The 27,553-nt window shown below is 33.7% G+C and overlaps 1 protein-coding gene across 2 annotated transcripts in view; it reads left to right on the top strand.

The window, feature by feature from the left end:
• ADGRB3 (adhesion G protein-coupled receptor B3) overlaps nucleotides 1-27,553 on the top strand; it is a 689,955-nt gene that overhangs the window by 387,254 nt on the left and 275,148 nt on the right. For both annotated transcript variants that reach the window (XM_036248276.1, XM_036248277.1), the window contains 2 exons: nucleotides 7,025-7,127; nucleotides 21,674-21,717. In XM_036248276.1, coding sequence (XP_036104169.1) covers nucleotides 7,025-7,127; nucleotides 21,674-21,717 — 147 coding nt within the window. The remainder of the gene's footprint in view (nucleotides 1-7,024; nucleotides 7,128-21,673; nucleotides 21,718-27,553) is intronic.

Consider the following 27,553-nt stretch of genomic DNA (forward strand, 5'->3'; position numbering starts at 1 on the left):
CTTTTGAGTATGGGAGCAATGTGTAGTTTTTCTGGTAGGAAATATATAAGATGTAATCCTGTTTAAAAAATACTAAAAAGCACTTTAATATAACTATTAACATTCAAGATATTGTGAAGGATCTAATTAAAATTACATGCAAATTTCACTATGTATTAAAATGCTAAAAAAAAATACAGCTGAACCAAGAACATTTTCATAAGCCAGAGGTTGTTTGAAAATTATCTTTTAAAAAGGAACAAATTTCAATAAAGTAACATCACACGAATTTTTTGTTTAGTACACCAACCTAATGGAGATAAATCATGCAGAATTGTTTTCATATTTCATATTTAGGAAACGGAATTCATTTGAGTTTCCAATATTATAGGAATTAAAAGCAATCAGGAAAGCAATTGAACTAAATAATATTGGAAATAATAAAGAAATGAAAACATATTCACTTTCATACCAATGTTCTGAAGGCAATCAACTTGAAGTAGTAATTTCACTCAAGGGCACCTGTTCTTTGATTTTGGAATCTAACCTTTGAACCTTGCTTCTTCATTCTGAGTTTGCAATGAAATACTGTAGTTTTATGATGTTCTTTATCATTTAATAACGTTCTGTCATGAGGAAACTAAAATCATCCATTGGGGCCTGCCTGGTTTGGCTCAGGTTAACACATTGGTCCGTGGACCAGAGAGACCTGGGTTCCATTTCGCTAAGGGCACATACCTTGATTGCACTTTGTCCCCAGCCCCGGTTGAGGTCATATGGGTGGCATCTAGTTGATTTCTCTCTCACATAGATATTCCTCTCTCTCTGTTCCTCCCTCTCTCTCTCCTGCTCTATCTGAAGATAAACAAACAAACAAACAAAATGTCCTCGGGTGAGGATAAAGAAAATAAATAAATAAAATCATCCACCTGTTGGCTATCATGAATAGTGCTGCGGTAAACATGGTGTGCAAATTTTTTTGAAATTCTGTTTTAAATTCTTTTGAATCTATACCCGGAAGTGGGATTTATGGACCATATGGTAATTCTATTTTTAATTTTTGAAAAATCATACTGTTTTCCATAGCAGGTATACCATTTTACATTCTCCAAAACAGTGCATAAGGCTTCCAATTTCTCTACAACTTTGCACACTTGTTATTTTCTGTTTTTGTTTTTTTAAATAATGGTGTCAAGTTTTATCTCATTGTGGTTTTGATATGTATTTCTCTAATGATTAGAGATGTTGACTATCTTTTCATATACTTGTTGGGCATTTATATAACTTTTTGGAGAAATGTCTATTAAAGTTTATTGCCCATTTTTAAAAATCTTATTCTTTTTGTTGTTGAGTTTTAGGATTTCTTTATATTTTTCTCAATAATAACCTTTTATCATACATGTGGCTTATAAATATTCTTTATTGTTCTGTAGACTGCCTTTTCACTCTGTTGATTGTTTCCTTTACTGTATAGAAATTTTTACATTTGATTTACTGCCATTTTTCTATTTTAGCTTTTGTGGCCTGTACTTTGCTGTTTTAACAAAGAAATCATTGCCAAATTCAATGTTATGAAGCTTTTCCTTACATTTTCTTTAGGAGTTTTCTTTAGGTGTTATGTTTAGATCTCTAATCCATTTGGAGTTAATTTTGATATATGGTGAATCTTAAAGGTTTAATTTTATAATTTGCATATGAATATGAAACTTTCCCATCACTATTTTTTGATGAGATTATCCTAACTCCATTGTGTATCACTGGCATCCTTGTTAAAGATAATTTGACCATATATTTGAGGGTTTATTTCTGGGCTCTCTATTTTATCCATTGATCTTTATGCCAGTAACATCCTATTTTGACTTTCTGTAGCTTTGTAGTATGTTTTGAAATCAGGAAGTATAAGGACTCCATATTTGTTTCTCTTTCTAAAGATTGTTTGACTATTCAGGTGTTTTTGAGATTTTATAGGAAATTTAGGGTTTGTTTTCTATTTTGGCAAAAAAAAAGTCATTGGGATTTGGATATGAATTGCACTGATCTATAGATCACTTTGGGTAATATGGACATTTAAACAATGGTAAGTGCTTCTATTCATGAACATGGAAATCTTTACTTTTATTTGTGTTTTCTTTTATTTTTTTCCAGCAATATTTTTTGGTTTACAGTGTAGAGGTTCTTTATTTCCTAGTTTAAGTTCATTGCTAAGTATTTTATTCTGTTCATTCCATCTGCAAACAGAGATAATTTCTTCTTCCTTTACAATTTGCTCTTTACATCTTTTTCTTGCCACATTGCTTTGGTTAGGAATTTAGTACTGTATTCAGTAGAAGTAGCAACTAAAGGCATCCTTGCCTTGTTCCTGATCTTGCAATGAACACTCAGTTTTTTTGCCACTGAGTATGATGATGGCTGTTGATTTTTTCCATATATGGCCTTTATTATGTTGAGGTACATTCCTTCTAAACCTAATTTGTTGATAGGTTTTTTTTAATCATAAATGATGTTGATTTTTTTAATGCTTTTTCTGCATCAATTGAGAAGACCAGGTGGTTCTTGTCATTCTGTTAAAGTAGTATATTACATTGACTGATTTTAATATGTTCAACCATCCTTATTTCTCAGCGATTCATCACTTAATCGTAGTGTACGATCTTTTTAATGTGTTGTTGAATATGGTATTATTTTTAGAATTTTTGCATCAATATGCACTAAGGATATAGGCCTGTAGTTTTCATTTCTTGTGATATCTTTGTCTGGTTTTGGTATCAGGGTAATGCTAGCCTCATAAAATGAGTTTTGAATTATTCTCTCCCCTTCAATGTTTTGGAAAAGTTTGAGAAGAAATTCTTTTTTACACGTTTGGTGGAATTATTCAGTGGATTTGTTTGATCCTGGGCTCCTTTTGTTATTAATGGGTGTTTTTTAATTGTTAATACAATCTTACTATTTATAGGTCTGTTTAGATTCTGTTTATATTTTTTATGAATCAGTATCATGTTTATAGGAATTTATCCATTTATTTTAAGTTATTCATAGTAGTCTCTTATGATCCTGTTTATTTCTGTGGCATTAATTGTAATGTGTCCTCTTTATTTCTGATTTGTTATTTTACTTTTCTCTTTTTTTATTAATCTAGCTAAGAGATTATGAAACTTGTTAATTGTCTTTAAGCAACCAACACTTTTTTCTAAATTCTAGATTTAATTTATCTTTATTTTGGAACGTATTACAGATGCCCCTTCTTTTTCCTCCCATTGACTTCTTCCTCCCTGCTCCCTCCCCAGCCTCCACATTCACTACACTGCTGTCTGTGTTCTTTGGTTATGCATATATGCATTTAAGTTCTTTGATTTGTCTCTTCCCACCCCCCTACCTCCCTTCCACTGAGGTTTGTCAGTCTGTTCTCTGCTTCCATGTCTCTAGATCTACTCTGTTTATTACCTTATTTTGTTCATTATATTCCACAAATAAATGAGATCGTGTGGTACTTGTCTTTCCCTGACTGGTTTATTTCGCTTAGCATAATACTTTCTAGGTCCATCCAAGTCATCTCAAAGGATAAGAGACTTTTCTTTCTTACAGCTGCATAGTATTCCATTGTGTAAATGTACCACAGCTTTTTTATCCACTAGTCTACTAATGGACACTTGGGCTGTTTCTAGATCTGAGCTACAACTCTTAAGTCTGATTGAAGTTTTCTTTTGTTTTCCTCTTCTCTATTTCATTTATGCTTTAAGCTTTATTATTTTGTTCCTTTTGTTAACTTTGTATTTAGTTTATTCTTGTTGTAATTCCTTGGGGTGTAAAGTTAGATTGAAAATTTGAGCTCTTTTTGTCTGTTTAAATGGAGGCATTTCGTCCTATATATTTCAGTTTTCCTACTGCTGTTGCTGCATTCCATATGTTTTGGTATGTTGTGTTTTTATTTTCATTTGTCTAAAGATATTTTCAAATTTCCTTTGTGATCTGTTCTTTGACCCATTGATTGGTTAGGGGTGTATTGTTTTTAATTTCCACATACTTGTGAATTTTACAGTTTTACTTTGATTTCCAGTTTTATTCCACTGTAGTCAGAAAAGAAACTCAGTAGGATTTCAATCATCTTAAATGTGTTAAGACCTTTTAATGGCTTCACCTGTGATCTGTCCTGGAGAATTCTCTGTATGCATTTGAGGAGAATGTATATTCTACTGCTGTTGTATGGGGTGTTATGCATATGTCTGTCAGTCCAAGTGCTCAGTAGTGTTGCTCAAGTTTCTGTTCCCTTATTTCTACTATCTGGTCAATTTATTCATTATTGAAGTGGGATATTGTATTGAAATATTCTACTATTATTATGTTGCTGTTATTTTCTCTTAAGTTCTGTCAGTGTTTACTTCATATTTCTATCTGGGTACTCTACAATTAGGTACATATATATTTATAATTGTTATATCTACCTGAAGAGTTGACCCCTTTATTATTTTATAATGTTCTTATTTGTCTTTTATTACAGTTTTTGACTTAATGTCTATTTTATGTGCTATAAGTTTGACAATCCTTGTGCTCATTTGGTGACCATTTGCATGGAATATTGTTTTCCACCTTTCACTTTTGGCCTATGTATGTCCTTATCCCTAAAGTAAATCTCCAGTAAACAGCTGTATTGTATTTTATAATCACTTTTTTTACTTTCTTTGAGATAGGCTTCACAGGTACCCTCGGTACCTTAGCCTTTTATAAGACTGAGAAGAATAACTTGGATCTCCTTTGAGTGAATAACTCTACCCATTTTAAATGTTATAGACATCAAGTAACACAAATTTCAAGGACAGGAAAGACCTTTATTACTCTAGTCATGAAATCCATTTGGCTGTAAGATCTGCCTTCGTAGCAATGAATACAAATGTGTACCCAGCCAGGAAGCATTAGTAGATCACAAGGCTTGACATAAGGAGCCAGCTCTTCACTTATGCAAATTAGACTAAATTGATAGAATAAATTAAAGCTAATTTTGTACACTACACTTTTTTAAAAGGGAGCCATCGCTAATGTAAATTTGCTTATTTTTCCTTCATTAAGCATTTTAGTACCATGATATTATAATTATATTTTAAATCGACTTGATCAAAAGTTTGAATTTTTAGTATGTGCTTATTTAATAAGACATTCAAATATGTGTTAGCACTAAAATATGCCAAGCATAATGCAAATGAGGTTATATAAATGCTAGGTACATATATTGCCCTCATTGAACTTATAATCTTGTGGGAGGGGACATGCATAGCATTATTGGAGTCTATGGTAGAAATAGGTACATGTTAGTAGCACCAAGTGAGGGGGTACTCACATAAATATGGTAAGAACATCCACCTGCATAAATATATTGACATGCTTCCTTTCCCAATTGTATTTTAAATAAGCTAATAAATACATAAGTACACACACACACACACACACACACACACACACACACACAACGAAAGCTGTAGGGCAGACTCCACCCTCAAGGGACCATCTCCATCAGGCCAGGTGAGAAGCAGGTGAACAGTAACATACCCTACGGAAGACTATTTATCTTAACTACTTATCTTTATCTTGCTTTCCATAGTCCAGTTTCCCAGGGTCAAAATTTCTACATGTCTATACACACAAAGAGATCTTCGTACAAATTTATGAATTTCTGAGGGTTTTTTTTTGTGTGTGTGTGTATTATCAACTGATGCAACTTTTTAAATAACACAAAATATCTGTATAATATCATAGACTTCTCAATGAACCTTACCATCGATTGACTCTATTAGTTTTAAATGAAATGCTGGAAACATGGGGGGGGGGGGGTCAAGGGGATCAAGTACAAAGAGGTTCAAGGAAACTGTTGAGGGTGAAGGAGCAGTTGCCTGTCTTAATTTGGTGGGGCTTCCATGGTAATGTACAATTACCCAAAGCATCATAATGCCCACTTAAACTTGATGAAGTGCATTATCTGTAAATAATGCCTTAAACAACAGAAAAGAAAATTAAATGACTTTGTATTTGAAAACTGTTGTGAATTCCCCAGAATAGTACATGCTCTATGGAAAAGAAGATGGTTTATATTAAATCAAAAAGGAGGGATGAAAACATGTTATATTATATATGTGTATATATATATATATATATATATATATATATATACTCTATATATTTATGAAAATATATATTTCATTTTAAAAAGCTAAAAGTACAATGAAATCTTTCAATTCTAAATAATAGTTGGTGTGTAGAATTTTTAAAATGTTGAATGAAATCTGTGTAAGAAAGAGTTGGTTCAGTTTTATATGTTTATATTTATGTATAATTTTTACAGCTTCTAAATAAAATTATCTTTAAAACTTCTTTGTGAGTGAACTGTATTTGGCAAGATATCTTGAAAGGCAAATATGTTCCTTACATTGAGCATATTGAGATAGAGAAGTGGCCTCCACTCTCTGTTGCTGAAATAAACGAGGGTCAATAATTACCAACTGCATTTGTTTATATTTAAACTCTGCTTGTTTTTATGCTACACCACAAATTCATCTTAATGAATTTTGAGATAGTATTAAATGCCAAGATAGCCCTTTGCAGGAAGAATATTTGGTCTCCTAGAAAACAAACAAACAAAAACAAAAAATAACTGTTTGGTTCACCTTGAGATCCATGGATTATATTCATGTAAAGATTGCCTGAAAGTTTAAATTTGCAGTCCAGCTCTCTCATAGGTGAGTCAGATGTCAGTAATCGAAAGCTTGTCAGTGCTATTGCCTTTTCATCTTTCCTGCATCTGAAATGGTAGCAGTTAGCAATAGATTCCCACTCCCCAAAATGCTCTAATTCTTCACAGGGTTTGTTCATAACAAAAAATGAATAGTTCTTTCCATGAATAGCACTTTAGTATCATGTTTTAAATCTATTTGCCCTATTTTTTTTTTTTTTTTGCATAGGATACATTTATTCAACATGCTCTCCCAACATGTATTGAGTAGTAGGAATTTATGTTTGTCATCAATTCTTTCCCCTTTTAATCATTTTTACTCTGTTTCAGAAATTATACTGTCATTAATTCTAAAATCATCGTGGTCACAATAAGACCTGAACCCAAAACAACTGATTCGTTCCTGGAGATAGAACTCGCTCACTTGTCTAATGTAAGTATTATTCACTTGCTTGTAGAATTTATCTTGTAAAGAATATTAATGGTCATACTTTAACTGATAACACTGGAACACATTTTCTAGACTTTTTTTAGAGTTGCAATTTAATATGAAGATATCTAGTTATAGAAATAAAATGGCATATTATTTTATGAAATTCTTTTTATCTTCTTCAGCCTTATGTAAAAATTTAAAATATCTACTTATTCTTTACATAATCACTTTGAATACTTAAGTCATTGATGAGTAGGGGCAAGGGAGGTGATTCCTATAAGGCTTTCCTAATTATATGTTTATACTTCCTATATTAATGTAAGCCACTCATGTGTTGCATATACATAGGTTTTTTTTTTATTCCTTTCAAAATTTCTATGAAGTTGACTTTTACATATAAGAAGCAGAAGCACAAAGTGATTGTCATTTTCCCAAATCTATGTGCTCAGTGAATGACATAATGGAATTTATAATCACATGCTTTGTTTTACAAAACCTTTGTATTTTCTGCTATTTTATAATTTCTGATTTTTCCTTAAAAAAAAGATCAGCCTTGGTTTTATTAAAAAAAATGACAATTATCTTTTGTAAACCCCTTTTAACAAGGTACATTTGATGCCTTCCTAGATTATTTAGTGAAAATATCAAATCTCTTTGCAATAATTTTTAAACATCATAATTACTAATTAAACTATTAGGTCTTTTACCACTTTTGCCATACTGATTCTATCTAACTTTGAGGCTGTATTTCATCTCTACAATATCTACTTCCTCAAACCTTAGAATAGCCATAATCTCATCACTGCACTGAAAACTGGGAAATAATTTTAACAGTGCTTTTGAGTAAAGAATTTATTTCTTTGTGTGGTCAAAATTTGTTAGCCTTGGCCAGTGTGGCTCAGTTGGTCGGAGAATCATCCCATGCACTCAAAGGTGATTGGTTTGATTCCCAATCAGGGCACACACCTAGGTTGTGGCTCGATCCCTGGTCAGGCTGCATACAAAAGGCAAGTGATTGATGTTTCTCTCTTACATTAATATTTCTCCCTCTCTCTCTTAAAAAAATGAAATAAATATTTTCTTGGGTGAATATTAAAAAAATAAACAAAATTTATTATAAAAATATTTATTTTCTTATTTGTTTGTGTTTGTTATTTATCTTGGTAATGTCTATCCAGTTATAAGTATTGGCGAAAAATAGTAAGAGATATTAATACCTTAAATTGCTTACTGAAAAAGCAAGAGTGTCAGACTGCTTACCATATTTCTTAAGGAAAAAGCACCCTATAAACGAACATTCTCAAAACTTTCCTATATAAAGATAAAATCATCAGACCATGTTAATTAAATGACTTTTTTCCATGAGTTAAAGAAAGAGTAACCTCTAAAATAGTACTGATAAAACAGTCTCACAATTTTAATTCAATACAATTATTTAAAATGAATAGATGTAAGCTTTGGGCCAAACTTTTCTCTTCTAGAGGCATATTTGAACAGCTTTACAAAAGAGATAAACCATGTAGGAAACATTTTCTACATGGGGCAAACAGAGTGCATGGTCAATAAATTTTGTCAAGCAGCAGCTAGAAACTGGAGTGACAATGAAAGAATATAAGAAGGATGAGATAATTATCAGTAGTCACTTAGAATTAATAGTCTTTCAGTATCTTGAATGAGTTGACTAGATCCCTAAAACAATACTACCTCCATTTCAGAAGACGTAGATTTAAAACAATATAGATATATTCGTTACAAAAGGAGCTGGGGAAAGAGAAGAGCTTATGCTGAAGAAGAAAAGACTGTGAAATGTTCTCACTCATTCCCATGCTCCCCAGAGGCCACACAGTTAACAACCACACAGTGGCGTCTTTCATATCTTCCCTATTTTATAAACACCTATCAACTGTTCTGTGTACAATACATACAGTTGTTCATGCTCTACTGTTCTGAATTTCTAATGCATGTTATATTTATATACTTACCATCCAAATTAGATTTGGGGAAAATTTTCTTGTTCTCTGAGGGAAGAAATATATGACTGACTTATTGAGTATCTTAATATTTATTACCAGTCTCATAAGGAGATGTTCTATGTACCGATTTTTGTTTGTTTCTATTGAGGACATAATCAAAAGAATCTATACTGAAATATAATGGTGTTCATTAAAATGTGAAGAAAAGACATGTCTTATATATGAAAAGTGAAATGGATAAAAGCTAAAATTTCCTTATAACTATATGTGTGTACATTAAAATGTATATGGTCACCGTTATTGCTTCAAAATTGAATTATTTTAGATATATTTCTAATATTAAGCTAGTCTACTTTTACCAATTTTCTTATATCAAAAGTATCTGCTGCACTTTTCTGAGATAAGAAAAGAATAATGACTTGCAAATTATATCTGTTTCATATACCATGTGGAAAAAAATGAAGAATGGGAATTAATAGTTATAATGAGTCTAGGGAAAATCCTGTTAACATTTTCTAAATGAAATGTGTTCTTTAAAAAAGCTTTTTAACAAATGCCATTTAAAGTATGCTAAATATATTAAGATCCTAGGGAACTGGTAGAAATAGGTACTAGAATATAGAACTCTGAAATTCCAAATTGTATTTAGCCAAGCCAATTGTAGATTTAACCAGCTCATAAATCATTAATAAGCCATATACTATTCTTAGTTTAGTTTTCCTTTTTTTGCTTATGGCTTTATTATTATGACCTATAGAATCAGGGTTTGTATCCTTAGTGCTCAGGTATAGCAACTGATTGCTTTGAAGAAATATCAAGTTTGCTCTTTCCATAAAAATAATTTTATTTTTCATACTACTTAAGGTTTCTTTTTTGATAGTGTTAGGCTCTCTATTGCATAAGGAAATTTAATATATCTTTTTTTAATCCTCACCTGAGGATATTTTTCTGTTTATCATCAGATAGAGTGGAAGGGGAGAGAGAGAGAAAAAAAAACATTGATATGAGATAGAAACATCAACAGGTTGCCTCCCACATGACCTGATCACAGCTGGGGACGAACCATACCCGAGGCATGTGCCCTTCACTAGAATCAAATTCGCGACTCATTGGTCTGCGGGCCAATGCTCTAACTACTGAGCCAAAGTGGCCAGGGCAGGAAAATTAATAATTTTATTGAAAATAATTATTGAAACCTAAATAAGTAGACTAGAATTGACCTATATGTACACACATATACATATACGCAGGCACATGTACACATACCCACCATGAGGATGTCTTGGGTATGACAGGTCTGAGCCTGTTGTGACTTTTTAAGGTGGATAACAGCCTTACCTTTAAAATGAGTTAGAAGAATAAGAAAATGCATGCATTCTAGTTATCTTGTGTTTTATTAACTTTGCAAGCCATAATATGCATTATTTTTCCAAATAAAATATCTTTCTGTCTTTCCATTTCTAGTGGAAAGATAGATTGGGCTGGGCCAGCCTACAATCTGTGCAATCTAATCTCACCAATCTTTTGATTTCTTCTTCTGAGCAAGAACTGGAATGGTCTAGTTAGGGTAACACTGCTGTATTTCAGGACTGAAAAAAAATGCATCAGGTTCATTTGCATTATCAAATTGGTCATATTCATAAAAGATCTCATGGAAATTTGAACTTGTAGATGGGCTTTTTTTTTTTTTTTTTTTTTTGCTATATTTCATTGCTTACTAATAGAATCAATATAACAAATTAGGAGTTTGTTTTATATGCATAAATTAAAATTAATCATGAGCCATGGTCTTGGTAAATAATAGTGGAAAACACAATGAAAGACTGTAATGAACATGTTTGTTAACATGAGATAAGCATGAGAAACAATGAAAAGAGATTCCAACATTCATCAATTGGTCCTTTCATGAATATCAAAGGTTGATAACAACCTAAGAAATTAAAAATCACTTGGCAAAGCTAAAAGTTCAGTCTATGCATCTATAATTTCTACAAAGGATGTTTATGTCCTTTACTTTTAAAATTATTTTTCTATACTTGTTTTTGTCCACATGGAAGAGATTTCTGATGTTTTGCCTTGTAAAGCTCTCAGTAGTTTGTATAGAAGAGTCATGAAATGCTAACTAGACAAGCAGATCAATGGCTCTGCCAACAGCTGAAATTGAGATAGTATTGTTTTCTACTTGCAGTTCTTTGGGAGTATATCCTAAATTCTAAATTTCAGTAAGCATTCTTCTCAATTACCTTTTAAATTCAGTTTATTTTTATTCATAATACATAGCTAATGTACTTCAAAAAGATTTTAGAATAATTATGCTATTATTAGAGCAGGACTCAACAAACTTTGCAGTTAAAAGTCACATAGTAGGTATTTTAGGTGTGTGAACCATACTGATCTTTGTCCCATCCACTCATCTATGCTGTTGCAGTGTGAATGCAGCCATAGACACGTGTAAACAAATGAGCGTGACTCTGCCATAAATTTTATTTACAAAAATGAGCAGCAGACCAGATTGGTCTTCTGGTCCATATAGATTATCAATCCCTGTATAGTACACAGAATAGTGGCCCCCAGAGTTGTTCACATTCTAATCTCAAGAACCTGTGAATATGTATGTGACATGTCAAAAGGGACTTTGAAGATGTGATTAAAATTAAGAACATTGAGTTTTCAGTATTTTCTATATATAATATCATGTCATTTGCAAATAATGACAGTTTTACTTCTTTCTTTCCAATTTGGATGCCTTTTATTTTTTCTTCTTGTCTGATTGCTATGGCTAGAACTTCTAGTACTATGTTCAACGAGAGTGGTGAAAGCAGACTTCCCTGTCTTGTTCCAAATTATAAGAGAAATGCTTTTAGTTTTTACCCATTGAGTATGATGTTCATTGTGGGTTTGTCATATATGGCCCTTGGTATGTTGAGTTATGTTTCCTCTATTCCCATTTTGCTTAGAGTTTTTATCAAAAATGGGTTCTGGATTTTGTCAAATGCTTTTTCTGTATTTATTGATATAATCATGTAATTTTTGTCCATTTTTTAATGTGGTATTTCACATTTATTGATTTGTAAATATTATACCAACTTTGCATCCCCAGAGTATATCCCACTTGATCATAGTGTATGATATGTTTAATGTATTGTTGGATCTGGTTTGAGAAGGATAGGTATTAGTTCTTTGAATGTTTGGTAAAATTCACCTGTGAAGCCAGGAGTTTTGTTTGCTGGGAGTTTTTTTCTTTTTCTTTTTTACTGCTACTTCAATTTCATTAGTTGTGATAAGTCTATTCAGATTATCTGAATCTTCTTGATTCAGTTTTGGGAGATTGTATGCTTCTAGGAATTTATTCATTTCACTCAGATTCTCCAATTTGTTGACATGTATTTATTCATAATATTTTCTTACAATCCTTTGTATTTCTGTTATTTCTGTCATGTCAGTTGTTATTTTTTCTCCTCTTTCATTCCTGATTTTATTTATTTGGGTCCTTGCCTATTTTTTTTTTTTTTTTTTTTTTTTGAGTCTAGTTAAAAGCTTGTCAATCTTGTTTATGTTTTCAAAGAACCAGCTCTTGGTTTCATTGATCTTCTGTATTTGGTTTATTTTTTAGTCTCCATGTCATTTATTTTTATTCTAATCTTTGTTATCTCCTTCCTTCTACTTACTCTTGGGTTTGTTTGCTGGTTTTATTTTGTTTTCTAGCTCTTTTAAGTGTAAGTGTAGATTGTTTTTTTGAGAATGTTCTTGCTTCTTGAGGCAGGGTTGTTTTCCTATAAATTTTCCTCTTAGAACAGTCTATTCAATAAATGGTGTTGGGAAAATTGGACAAGTACATATAAAAAAAAATGAAGCTAGATCACCTCCTTACACCATACATAAAAATAAGGTCTTAGATGTAAGACTCAAAACCACAAAAATCCTAGAAAAAAAACATAGGCTGTAAAATCTCAGACATTTCTTATAACAATATGTTTTTTTATATATCTCCCTGGGCAAGGGAAACAAAAGAAAAAATAAACAAATGGGACTACATCAATTAAAACTTTTTTTTTCACAGCAAAGGAAACTGTCAACAAAATGAAAACACAGTCCACTGAATGGGAGAATATATTTACCAATTATACATCTGATAAGGGGTTATAAAGAAGTCAAAATTTATAAAGAAGTCAAACAAATCAATACCATAAAACAAACAATCCAATTTTAAAAATGGACAAAGGACCTAAATAGACACTTTTCCAAAGAGAACATGCAGATGGCCAGTACATATGAAAGATGAGAAATGCAAATTAAAACCACAATGAGATAATACTTCACACCTGTCAGAATGCCTATCATCAGTAAATCAACAAACAGCAAGTGTTGAGATATGGAGAAAAGGAACCCTCATCCACTGTTGGTGGAAATGCATATTGGTGCAGCCACTATGAAAAACAGTATGGAGTTTCCTCAAAAAATAAAAAATGTAACTGCCTTTTGAGCCAATGATTCACTTATGGGAATATATCTGAAGAAACCAAAAAAACACTGATGTGAAAGAATATATATACCCTTATTTTCATCGTAGTGCTTTACAATAGTCAAGATTTGGAGGCAGCCCAAGTGCCCATCATTAGGTAGGTGGATAAAAACGCTGTGGTATATTTACACAATGGAATACTATCAGCCATAAAAAAGAAAGAAATCTTACCTTTCACAGCAGCATGGATGGACCTAGAGGATATTATACGAAGTGAAATAAGCCAGTCAGAGAATGACAAACACCATGTGATTTCACTTATATGTGGAATCTAATCAACAAAACAAACAAAATAGAAACAGACTCATAGATACAGAGAATATCCTGACAGATATCAGAGAGAAGTTGAGGGTCTGGGTGAAATAGGTGAAGGGATCAAACAAAAAAAAAAGCTCATAGGCACAGGCAACAGTTTGGTGATTACCAAAGGAAGTGGGGGTAGAGGTAGAAGACAGTAAAGAGGGGATAAATGGTGATGGAAGGGGACAAGACTATGGGTAGTGAACACACAATACAATATATAGATTGTGTATTATACACTTGTACACTTGAAGTCTATTTAATTAACCAATGTAACACCAAAAATTTATATATATTAAAGTAAAGACACTGAGATGGGGAAATATCCTGGATTATCTGAGTAGGTCTAGTTTAAACACATGAGCCACCTTCACCTATGGCTATGGCCAGAGAGAAGCCACCTAAGGACTCAACTGCCATTGTTGACTTTAAAGATGAAGAAAGTAGGCCACAATCCAAGAGATCTGGGTGGCCTCTAAAAGCTGAAGACAACCCTGGTTAAGGAAATGTGGACTCAGTCCTGTAACCGCAAAGGACTGAATGCTGCTGAAACCTGAATGAGCCTGAACATGGATTTATCCCCAGATCCTCCAGAAAGGAGTTCAGTGCTGCCAATGCTTTTATTTCAGCCTCATTAATCTCTTCAGCAGAGACACAGGCTTCTGATCTACAGAAACTGCGAGATAATAAATTTGTGTTTTTCTAGGCTGCTAAGTTTGTGGTAATTCATAACAGCAGCAATAGGAAACTAATATCCCTGCATTGGAGCATTCCAAAATTAATTTTTAGATTATGAAGATAATATATATGTATAAATTAATAGTGTCATTTTAAATCAGATATACTACAACACTAATGATACATTATTCAATAAAAATCAATTAGCAACTAGAGATTACATTTTGTCCTGCTGGTTGTTACACCAGCATTGTGGGATCCTGATTAAAGGACTCACCAGACTGTGAGAATGGCCATGTAAAGTGGAGGTGGATATTAAGGGAAATTATAGGAAGCCACAAGATAGTACCATCTGTGCAGCCACAGGAAGGGCCTTGTAGAACCAGGTGTTGGAGATCAGGGACAACTCCAACGTTTACAGATATGTTGTAAATATACATTTACAACTGAAGCAATTTAGCAAAACTTCTCTGCTGGCGGCCACGAGACTGGAGCCATGGAAAACCCTCTGCCAGCCCTTGTCTCTGCGACAACCCCCTACGAGTATTATTAGGACACATTATTGTATTCTCTTGGCTGTAAAAGGAAAAAAACTTAGGGTGGTGTATGTTATATACATAAAAAAATCTAGTTATTTAGGTATTTGTTTCTTAATGTTATTTTGCACTTCAATTCATAGAAAAATACTTGGAGAGTTTTTGCCCATGTGTTTGTTGAAAGGTACACCAGACTCCTGTGCAACCATTGTTAGAAATGATGAATCATATGTGGGTAAGATGTTCTAAGACATATATGTGGAGGCAGTGATTTTCTTTGCAGGATATACATATGAATAATTACTGATAGTGGTTCTACTTTTTACTGTTTTCCATATGTCAAATAGAAAATATCCATCGAGAAATAATGTATATTCAGGTTAGTGATGTATCTCAGAAATTAGAGAAGCAAGCTGTTACCATCCACAAAAGTAGTATCATCTGGTTAATATGAGCTACTGAGTAAACCATATAGCAGAAGCCGAATTAAATATATGCCCTCTCTTTGTGATCCAATTAAACAGCTGCCACCTCCTTGAGGAGGGCTCTGTAACATGAATGTACTCATTCTGATCAAACAATATTCTGCACTTCTCACTTCCGTGGCCTTTATGTCACTCTGCTTTAGTCAAAGCCAGCTCTTTCTTTTCCATCTCCTTGGTTTGACTGGTTCTCGATGTGATACTTTCTGTAGAATCCTAATGTATCCATTCAAAAATTCCAAATTCCTATTAAATAGAAGATTTTCAGTGAGGCTTTTTATACATCATAAACCTATCTGCCATCCCCTCAAAAAAACAAACAAACAAACAAACAAAAACTAGAGACCCAGATTTAGTTTTGTTTTTTTTAAATTTATTTTAAAAGACTAAATTATGAAACAGTAGTTACCGTAACCTTAAAAAGAGGTTTGGAGAACATTCACTAGATTATTTACTGTTGAATAGTTTCATATTGTATCTTTTTCACCTGTACCATCTACTTGGGAAGTCTATCACACATGTAGGGCCTATAAAGCTATTTATAGTTTGGGACATAACCCGAAAAGGGTTCCCTCTCATTGATCAGCTTTTAGTGACCTGTGATAGATAGGACGATAGAATAATGTACATCTACTGAGATCTTACTTCCCCTCGCATGTGTTCCTGATATTTTTTTTAAATTGTGTTTTCTCAAGTAATATGAGAATTATAAGCAGGGTATAAATTAGCTTTTCAAAGATCGTCATTTTGGACCTGTTCTCGAGGATTCCCTAAAATCTATCATTGCAGTTATATAATAATGACAAACTATGGTGGAGAAATAAAGAATAATCTTAGTAAAATCCAGGTCATTTTAATGTAATGGCTTTATGTCTACAATTTAGAAAATTAAGGAGCTGGTGTAGTGAACAGTCTTCCATTCACATTCAGAATGTCAGTGTGCAGTTCACTGGAAGACGTGACAGAAAGAATGATCCTGGGATGTCTGGGTCCAAGTGTAGAAATGATGAAACACTTATGATGAAGTACTGTCCTTCTTCATGTTCTTAGATGCTTTGTTTATTTGTTTGCTTGGCCATTATAGACAAGAGGGTATTTGTGTTTCAGGAGAAGTATAAAAGGTACAAAAAAAGTGAAGAGGTTTCTGAATTCAGAATGTACTATGGCATATTAGCACTAAGCATTTGAAAGTTGAAGAAAAACAAAGTAAATTAACTATGTTATTTCTGTTGTGTGTGTTTTGAGCAGTAATTCTCCAAATTTGGTGTGGATAAGAATTATGGGAGTGGATAAAAAAGCTGTGGTACATATACACAATGCAGTACTACGCAATTGTAAGAAAGAAAGATCTCTTATCCTTTGAGACTACATGGAGGGACCTGGAAAGTATCATCCTAAGTGAAACAAGCCAAACAGAGAAAGACAAGTTTCATATGATCTCACTTACTTGTGGAATATAATGAACATAACAGTCTGAGGAAGGGGGTAATCCCAGAGACGCGGAAGTGGGATACAGACTGACAATCCCCTAAATAGAGGGGTGGTGGGGAAGACATAAACCACAGAATTTATATGCATTTATGCTTGAACAGTGGACATGGACAACAAACTGGGGAAAGGGCAGGGAGGGAGGGGAAGGGGGGAATCAGGGGGGAAAAGGAGAAACATCTGTAACAAAAATTAATTAATAAAAAAATTTTAAAAAAAAAGAAATTGACACACACACACACACACACACACACACAAAGAATTATGGGAGTGGGATTAGAAGCCATGTTCCTAGTTTAGCCCTAATCTCCAAATTTATGGAGTCAAGGAATCTACATTTTTAATAAGCATCTCAGTTGATTCTAGAGTAGGTCCAGAGAAAACTCTTTTCAAACATTAAGATATCAAGACTGTAATAAAGATGGCATGTGAATTAAATATATTCAGAACTTAAAAACACCAAGGATGCCCTGGCCTGTGTTACTCAGTGGTTATAGTGTCAGCTCATGGACCAAAAGGCCGCATGGACCAAAGGCACATACCTGGGTTGCAGGTTCCACACATACCTGGGTTGCAGGTTCCATCCTTGGCCCTGGACAGGTTGTATGGAAGGCAATCAATTGAAGGGTCTCTCTCACATCAGTATCTCTCTCTCTCTCTCTCTCCTTCCCTCCTTTCACCTCTCTCTAAAAATCAATGGAAATAATATCCTCAGGTGAGGATTAAAAAACATAACAAAATACCAAGGTTAATTAGAGAAACTTTGTTTCCCTTCATTTTTATTGTGACTTCACCCTCATCTTTTCTATAACTACCTTCCTTCACACCTTTGCTCAAATATTATTATCTTAGTGAATCCTTCCCAATATACAAAACTGCAATCATCTACTTCCCAGCCTTTCCTACTCATGTGATTTACTTTTCATCATAGTACAGATTAACATTCTATAGCGGGGAAAAGGATTAGAAAATAGTTTTGAAAGAAGACAAGAATTTTCTTATGAATGTTCTTCTAGAATCACTGAGCTTGAACTAGAAAGAATGCCAAATCCTCTATTAAAAAAAGAAAGAAAAGTTATGCAGACCAAAGGAAAAGAGAAAACCACCCATAGAAATATATTGACAAACTTTGTAATGTATTCTACTATTAAATAGACATGTTGGTTTGGTTGTTGTTGAAACAGAGAAGTAAGAGGAAATAGCAAAGACTATTAAAGATGCCTAAAAGTGGTGTATAGAGCATTTATGGTAATCGGGAAATTTGGGTCATGATACATTTTTTAAATGCTTAAAAGCTGGTGAGTAGAAATTTTAACAGGAGTTCAACTATGCTATTTTAGATGGAGCCATGAGAAAAAAACACACACATACACATTTTCTCCAAAAATGTGTTTTTCAAGAATAGTATATCCTTTCCACAAGTTTTTTAATATGTGCAATTTTAATATTTTGTGTCAATTATTTTGACAGCTTTGTAAATTACTCTTCTTTAGCCCACTTCTCTCATTTCCCTGAAATTTTTGTTCTTGGTTCGATGCACATCTTAAATCTACTTCTGTAGCTCACATGTTTGCCTCTTGCTTATGCCACTGCATTTAGTTACTGTTCTCTGCTGAACCCCCCTGTTGTTGATTTCCTGTACATTCCTCATAACAGATCTTGTCGCAGAGTACCACTGAGAAAAGTACCTGGAAGTTATAACAAATATTTTGCAAATGGTTTCCCAGCAAAACCAATTAAGTCATTTTTTTTATGTTTAGAATTAATTCATCCTTTTTTTTTATGTCCCATCTCACATTCTTATATTCCTTAAGTGAGTGCTCTTTCTAGATACTAAGATGTCTCTAATTTGTTTGTTCTGCTTATTGTTCCTAATTTCAAATGTTTAAATAATTGACTCAGCTCACAGGCTTACATGTTGGTGACCATACTAGGATGAATATTCACAAAGGCGTGTCTGTCGTGTGAGTCCCAGATGTAGAAACACAAGGTTGAGTGGTGCATCCTGGAGCCTCTGATGTTCTCATGTGGATATTCTTGTTTTTGTTTTTTTTTTAATTTTCACAAAGACTGAGAGAGAAGCATCTCAGAGGGGAGGGGTGAGGAAGGTACAGGATAAAACTGAGGACTGATAAAGTCATGAAATAAGAGCAGAAGTATTTCTAATCCTTATACTTTCATCTGAAAGTGGAAATCACTTTGGTTAAAGGAGTAAAAAGTAAAGAAATGTCCACACAATTAAGTTCATATAATATTTCCCTTCTAAATTATTTTATCCTGTTGTAACCTGTTATGAACTCTAATTTTGAAATGTTAATCCTATAATCAGAATCCTGTATTGGTTTATAAAGAAATTTAAGTGAATCTAACTCAAACATTACTGGAAGGAGTGAACCAGATTTAGAGGACCTGTTATCTCCCCTACACGTAGCTTCTATATCCATGAAATGTATGCTCCCATACCGTTTATTGTGATATTCCAAGGATAATTTATTGTCTGTAATGTGCTCTGAGCTCTTTTGAACAAATTTCTGGAAAAATATAGCATAACTTTGATACAATATTGTATCTATTTTGAAGATTTCTTAAGAAACCATAGCTGTATGAAAATTTCAGGTAAAACCAGACAGTCTTATAGGACAGAGGAAGAAACCGATTTGAAACACCATTGTCTTCCCCCTCCCTTGACCATCTGTATCTGTGTCTCCTGAAAGATCCAGATCGGGAGCCACTTCTCCCATGAACCTCGCTCTAGGTAACACAGGCCATGATGCTCTCTGTCCCTTACACAGTAAATTATGACTAGTGACATTTATATGAGCATGTCTCTCCTATTGTTATATCAACATTCCACATTTGTGTTCCTCATCAAAATCTATAAGACTATGACCTTTCTCAGGGGAGTGTCTTTATCCTCTAAGAGAACAGTCAAGGGATATGAGCATTTGGTAAAAAGTGGGATACTTACCTTGGATACATGGTCTTGGAAGGATTTTGGAAAATGGCATTGGTGCTTAAATATTGGAGTTAGTTAAGTGCCCCAATTAAAATGAATAATAAATAAAATGGGGGTGGATTCACACATTTTAGAATAGTGAGCTTAATTTTTATTAGAATGAATCCAGAAAACAGTACTTAGAAGTGCAACATTTTACAAAGATCCTGCCTAGACTTTTAAAGATGTTGCTTTGCACATATACCCCACTGACCACCTACAAGTGGACAAGACTGAGGAATGAGGGCTAGCTCACAGCTTGCTGATGCTCAGGGAGCATATCCACCTGTGGGAGGAGCCAATAGCCTGTTTCATTCAGGACTGTAACTTTTACTTGCCTTGGCCTATTCATCATTTTATCAATGGCTTTCTTGGCTGAGGAAAATATATCATGTTTGTTTCTTAATCCTATAATGAAGCAAAGTTTGGAAGCAATGGTGACTCTGTGGGATGTCCAAATCAGGATTCAAAAAGCTCCTAAGAGATTTTAAGTATGGGTAATATCTGTCAAGCTCGGGAAGAGACTACCAGAATATCTGACACACTCTTATCTTGTAGTATTCAGAACCTGACACCTAAATTGGAGAAGCAGCAATACTGCCTTGTTCTGTACAGGTAGGACACAACTGGATGGAGTTTCTAAACACATGTTCAAAGTATGTGCTCCAGGAAATGAGTCACATGGAAGATGAGAGAGCTTGACACCAATAGAGTGTGTTTAATAGAGAAGAGAAGACTCTTCAGGGATGTGATTGGATATGTTGATATCTGAAGAGATCACATAAAGGAAGAATCATTAAGTTAGTTCCAAAGGGCAATGTAAGAACCAATGAATGTGGACTGGCAGAAAAAACTTTCTAAAAAAAACCTTCCAACAATTAGTTCTTTTCAAAACAGAAAGTACTTCCCTTGATCATCCAGGGTGGAAAATTCATTTTGTCATCTTGAAGGTCATACTAAATACATAATTATTAAACCAAATAAAAATTTAGTGCTCTTTTCTCAGAGTTTCATTAGATGTGACCCTATGCAAATATGATCTGTTGATTTAGAAGGTGTTGCAAGTCCACAAACTCTGGAAATGGACAACTAATGCAACTATCTTTTGCCTCTAGGAAGCTGACCAACTAGAGACTACAGAGGAGGTGGATGTGGTGGTGGTTGTAGAATACTGAATGTTTCACTGTGATGGATACATTGTACATACTTTTGTCTTCTTAAAGGGAACAATTCACCAATTAATATTTTAGAGAAAAAAAAATCAAATAGAAATCATCAAAATATGGACTTTGTGGTATATCAGAGCATCACTTTCAATTTTCAAAAAAACGAAATATAGGTTATGTATTTGGAATAAATGAATTGTTTTTATGACTAGAATTTCATGAAATGGGTCATCGAATCTATGAGAAAGGACATGCAAAGTGTTAATGCAAGAAAAATAGAGGTGAAATATTGAAAGTATCTTACTGCAAGATAAGAAATCTGCCATTCTGTTTGCATTTCACACAATCCTATAATATTTGATGAGTGTACTCAAGATACATTTATTCTTCTTCTGTTTATTTTTAGGGCACTTTGAATCCCTATTGTGTCTTATGGGATGACTCAAAAACGTAAGTGACAGATGTTTTCTTACATTTCTTTGGTCTAAATATTCAAAGCACATTGAGTTATTTCAGCTGCCTGCTAGCAACAGGAAGATGATAACGTAGTGGGATGTGGCATTCTCTTCTTTGAATCTGTGGGTCAGCATGATTAATGTGTTTGTGTGTGACGATGCCAACAGGTTACATCCCAAATAAAATTGCATTACCTAATGTGTAAGGCATGTTGTGATGTGAATTCCATGAGGATTTTTTAAAAGCTCCAACATTTTAAAATTATAGAAGCTCAAATGCTATTTCAACATTTTGCCCTAGTAATTCAGTTTAGCACTGCAGAATAAAAGAGCAATCTCTGTGGTCATTTAGGCAATACATTACTTGCATGACCTTGAATCTATTATCAGAGTAATACAATATTTACATAACCCTTCCAAGTTGTTTTGTTACAAGAATATTGAATGGCATTTAATTTTCTTATTCATATATTTAATGAATTCACAAAGACAAAAGAAAATAATTAAAATAAATAAGGATGAATAATTATTCCACGTATCCTTTGTTTGTACAAGTAATTGCAATATATCTGGTCAAAATAATTTAATCTTATTGGTAAGTCTATACATTTTCCTGTCTCAACGATAAGAATCCATGATTAAGTCTTCATTAAAATCCTATACTTTAAATACATATGTAGCTTTATTTCAGCGTAGTACCAGGTTTTATTTTGTTTTGTATGGAGGGGAGATAAATATCAGTTACTGTCTCTTGGCCTGCTGGGATCCGTGCAACGCAATGAAAGTACAAGCACACGCTGCTTGGAGTGAGGGGGAGATTTGCACGGTAGCAAGTGCTCCAGTTCTCTGGACGCAGTCCCATTTATTTGCAGATTGGTACCTCCAGGTCACAGGTATTTTTAAGTAAATTATATCTGAGATGGCATTACTGCATACACCCTAGCATCGTCTCTTGCTTTTTACAGGAAGAGACCTTGAAGCCAAAAGATAACAAACCCTTATTCACAAGCAAATGAAGCACCCAATACACCTGGGTGGGCCAGCCCCCCCCCCCCCCCCAGGATTTTGAGGAGAATGCATTAACACAAGGTTGAGAGTGCTTAACACAAGGTCAAAAAATGTCCATCTTCCAGCCCTTCAACCCCACAATCAGTAAATCACAAAAGTTAATACCACCCTGCAGGGTGCTGTCAGGGCACCATGGTGTCGGCTTCTTTGTATTCCAAGATTTTCTCCAGTGTTCTTCACCCTAAATCCTTTCTACATGTGAAGTTTGTTGATATTACTTGCCTCTCACCACTCATTACTGGAGAGTCTAGAGAGGGACATTCTTAGAATATCTAGGTAATGAGCAAACTTACTGGCCATGTGCTTATTCCTCTGATACTGATACAATTTAAACTGCAATATCTCTGTGAGAAATCAGTGATATTAAAATCAATGATACTAATGCTGTACATTCTGATAGTCTAGGGATCCTCTTCTAGAAACCTTAGTGACATATGGAGAATCCCGGGTGCCCTATAGATAATGTGAGCTGGATGTCCAGAATGATGCCAGAATTTTTTTTTTTTCATATATAATCCCATGAAGAAATCTATGATAGTAAACTTTTTGCAAGCTTTCTTCTTTGCCAGTAGCCAGAGAAGACTTGGTAGCATATTATAAGTTACTGCTTAGTATGCTGTGTAGTCAAGAGAAGAATAAAGTGCTACACAAATCTAATTGAATGTTTTCTACTCAAGAAAAATATGCCATCTTAAATTCCTGATGATAGCTACTTGCACAGCTCCATGAGTAACAGCCAACTTTGATTTAGTTTTATTATCTTTTTAGTGGATAGAGAGTGATTCCCAAACAGGAGAAAGTGTTGGTTATTCCAAAAGACCTTTAGAACTGTTAAAGGGATGCTACAAGAAGAAACAGCATTCCCTATTTGGGACCTCTCTTAATTCCTTTCACAGAATGTCTAAGGTACTAAGTTCAATTTATTAAACAATTGGTGTTTGAGGTCAGCCTTAACATAGGAATCAATCACCCACTTTTCTCTAGTGTCTGCTGATAACATGACTCCTATCCATTGCTTTTTAACAACTTAAAAAGTTTAACTTTTTAAGCTAACATGTCTTAGCTTAAAAAGTTAAACTTTTAAGTTGTCCTTGAAGAAAGCTGTTCAGCGAGAGGAGGTGTATTCAGCTGCCTTTCAAAGCAGATTATATCAAGAGATCAGTGTAGTTTGTGTTTCCTTGATGTATCTGAAAAGTGATCAAAAGCTTTCCACCGAGACAGAACTTCTGTACTATCACACTTTCACCAGACTGTTTCATCATTAAATTGTTTTTTGGCCGAGTTTTAAACAATGAATGTAAGGACTAGTTTATTTCCTTTCTTCACATCTGTTATTTAACTTTGATCATGTTGATTACACAGTCGTCTTATCGACCGAATGATTTAAGTTTAAGTTCTCCAAGTGTACTTAATAGTGAAGAGATTTGGCTACTTTTTTTTTTTTAAAACAGAAAAGGGTTGACTAAAATGAGGTTTCCAAGATTGTAACAATAGAGTTGACGTTAGAAGTTGTCTTTCAATTTGGGTCTAAGTTATTGCCTTACTTTTAATTTTTTAATTAATTTTTAATTATGAAAGTAATACATTATCTTTTACTGGTTAAACTTTAAAACTTAGCTGTTAAAGCAAAAGGCCCCAGTAATCATCACTACCTAGGGTCTCCTCAGCTACCCCTATCCCCAAGGTCACTCCTATTTATGTTTTGATACATATAATTCGGGATCCACTTGTGTACTGACACATGTATGAAGCCATAGAAAGTAACACTATTTGTACATACATAGCATACTGTATGTAACACTTGACATCCTCAATTTTTTAATGTTAATATTTACATTTTTTAAATTTAAATTTTATTTTTTAATTACAGTTTACATCCAATATAATTTTATATTAGTTTCAGGTGTATATAGCATAGTGGTTAGACAATCATACACTGTACAAAGTGTTCCCAATATTTCCAGTTCCCATTTATAATAAATATACTTATTACAATATTATTTACTATATTCCCTCTGCTATACTTTAAATCCCTGTGACTATTTTGTAACTACCAATTTGTATTTCTTTATTCCTTCATCTTTTTCACCCAGTCCCCCAAATCTCCTCCCCTCTAGCAGCCATGAGTTTTTTTCACTATATCTATGAGGCTGTTTCAATTTGGTTTGTTTATTTTGTTTTTCACATTCCGCATATAAGTGAAATCATATGGTATTTTTCTTTCTCTAACTGACTTACTTCACTCAGCATAATACCTTCTAGGTACATCCACACTGTTGCAAATGATAAAGTTTTATTCTTTTTAAGACTGAGTACTATTCCATTGTATACATGTACCACCACTTTTTTATCTACTCATCTATCGATGGGCACTTGGATTGCTTTCATATCTTAGCTATTGTAAATAATGCTGCAATGAACATAGGGGTGCATATATTCTTTCGAATTAGTGTTTTGTGTTTCTTTGGATATATACTTATATGTGGAATTGCTGGGTGATAAAGCAGTTCTATTTTTAATATTTTGAGGAGCCTCCACACTATTTTCCATAGTGGCTGCACCAATCTGCATTCCCACCAACAGTGCATGCGGGTTCCCTTTTCTCCACATCCACACCAACACTTGTTTATTGATTTACAGGTGTGAGGTGGTATTTCACCATGGTTTTAATGTGCATTTCTCTGATTAGCGATTTGAACATCTTTTCATATGTTTGTTGGCCACCTGCTTGCCCTCTTTGGAGAAATGTCTATTCAGGCCCTCTGCCCAATTTAATTGGATTATGTGTTTGTTTTGGTGTTTACTATGGTACATATCTTCTTCCATTCAGTAGGTTGTCTTTTCATTTTGTTGATGGTTTTCTTCGCTGTACAAAAAGTTTTTAGTTTAATATAGTTCCATTTGTTTATTTTTTTGTTACCCTTGCCCAGATAATCTGTTTTTAATTCAACTATATATCATGGAATTTTTTTAAATGTTACTAAATACATTTTATTTATTGTACCAGCTGCATTATATAGATATATTGTAATTGATCTACTATTCCCAATGTTGATAGTTTGAAGTGGTTTTCTTTTTCCTTTTCTTTTTTTATTGATTTTAGAAGGAGGAAGGGAGAGGGAGAGAGAGAAACATTGATGAGAGAGAACAGTGATTGGCCACCTCCTGCATGCCCCCCACTGGGGATCGGGCCTACAACCTGGGCATGTGCCCTGACGAGGAATCAAACCAGTGACCTCTTGGTGCATAGGTTGATGTTCAACCACTGAGCCACACTATCTGGGCTGAGGTGGTTTTCAATTTATTTAATTCTATAAACTGTGCTTCTGTGTACCACTGTGTATTGCTCCTTGAGGTTGTCTCTGATCACCCAGTCCAAAGTGTCACCCTGTTGTTCTCTTTATGTCACCCTACTTTATATTCACAACATGCATTCCTAGTTATATTTGCTTACTGTCCGCCTCCACCACTAGAAAGGAAGCACCATCAGAGAGATACTCCATCGTATTCACTACTTCCCTCTTGTTGTCTAGTACACCTGTACATGGTATACATTCAATAGATATTTATCGGTTAGTTTTGTACAATAATAAATGTTTGAATATTTCTACTCTGATCATGTTCATATACATAACACTTCTATCAATACAATGATTTTAACATCTACTTTTAAATTATTTACATTTATGTTTTATTTTTTTAGCGACATATTTTTATTAATTAAAAGGCAACCTTGGGAGTTTTGAAGAAGAATGCATCAACTTTTTGCAGTACTAAAGTCCAATATTAGCAATTAATTTTATTTTCAATAGTAATCTGCCAATGAAAATCCCAAATAAAGACATTTTATTTTGTTCTGATTAGACACAGCAGTTTTAGAAAATTTAAAAATATATTTTATCCTGAATTTCTAACCAACTAATAGTACTTAGAAAATGCTCTATCATTGATGACCCATGAAACAAATTGAAAGTACTTTGTTCACTTTAGAAATAACCTTATTTTAGTTAGAATATGTGTTTCTGTTAAAATGATTTATTTTAATATAGCTTAAAAAGTTATCATTTGGGTGATTGATAGTTTGTACAGTCTGTGGGCTATTCTAAATTTAGATTTTGAGCACTAGGTAATGTGTGGTGACTACATTCCCTGGAAAACCCATAATTCTTTCTTTAAATTGACCTGCGGTCTTTCTCCATGGGTTTTAGTAGCACCATCTTAGGCCATTAGCTCTGTGAAGAATCAGATTTGCTTTCAGAAAATGTTTTAGTTTATATTACATACGTTTCAGTGATAAACTTTTTAGCTATTGCTAAAGTGTTTTATCAATCCACTTACAACTTATTTGCCTACTTGTAGTTACAAACAAAACTTTAAGAACTGGACTTTCCATTTTTTTACATTTCAAATGGATTTATTGGATTTGGGAGTAGCAACAGTCACATCTTGACTGAGATTGGCACTGGCATGCTTTATGTCAAAGTTCAGTAATTAAATCAAAGCGATTCCTCTTCTTTGCTTCTGTTATCCTTTTTTCTTTATACCCAGAATTTTGTCCTCTCTTTTATCATTGATATTGGAAGTCACCTTTTCATTTACCTTACAATATGATTCCTGAAAAATATAAAACTAACACATTAGCTTCATTCTCCCTCCAACTAAAAGGATTGTCATTCTCTTGGCTCTTCAGGTGACTGGTGTGCCTGTCCCATTAGGGAGACACAGTGAGTTATACCTTTACAAAAATACATGTTAAGAAAGAT

Source organism: Molossus molossus, unplaced genomic scaffold (genome assembly GCF_014108415.1).
Source record: "Molossus molossus isolate mMolMol1 unplaced genomic scaffold, mMolMol1.p scaffold_m16_p_8, whole genome shotgun sequence".
NCBI lineage: Eukaryota > Metazoa > Chordata > Mammalia > Chiroptera > Molossidae > Molossus > Molossus molossus.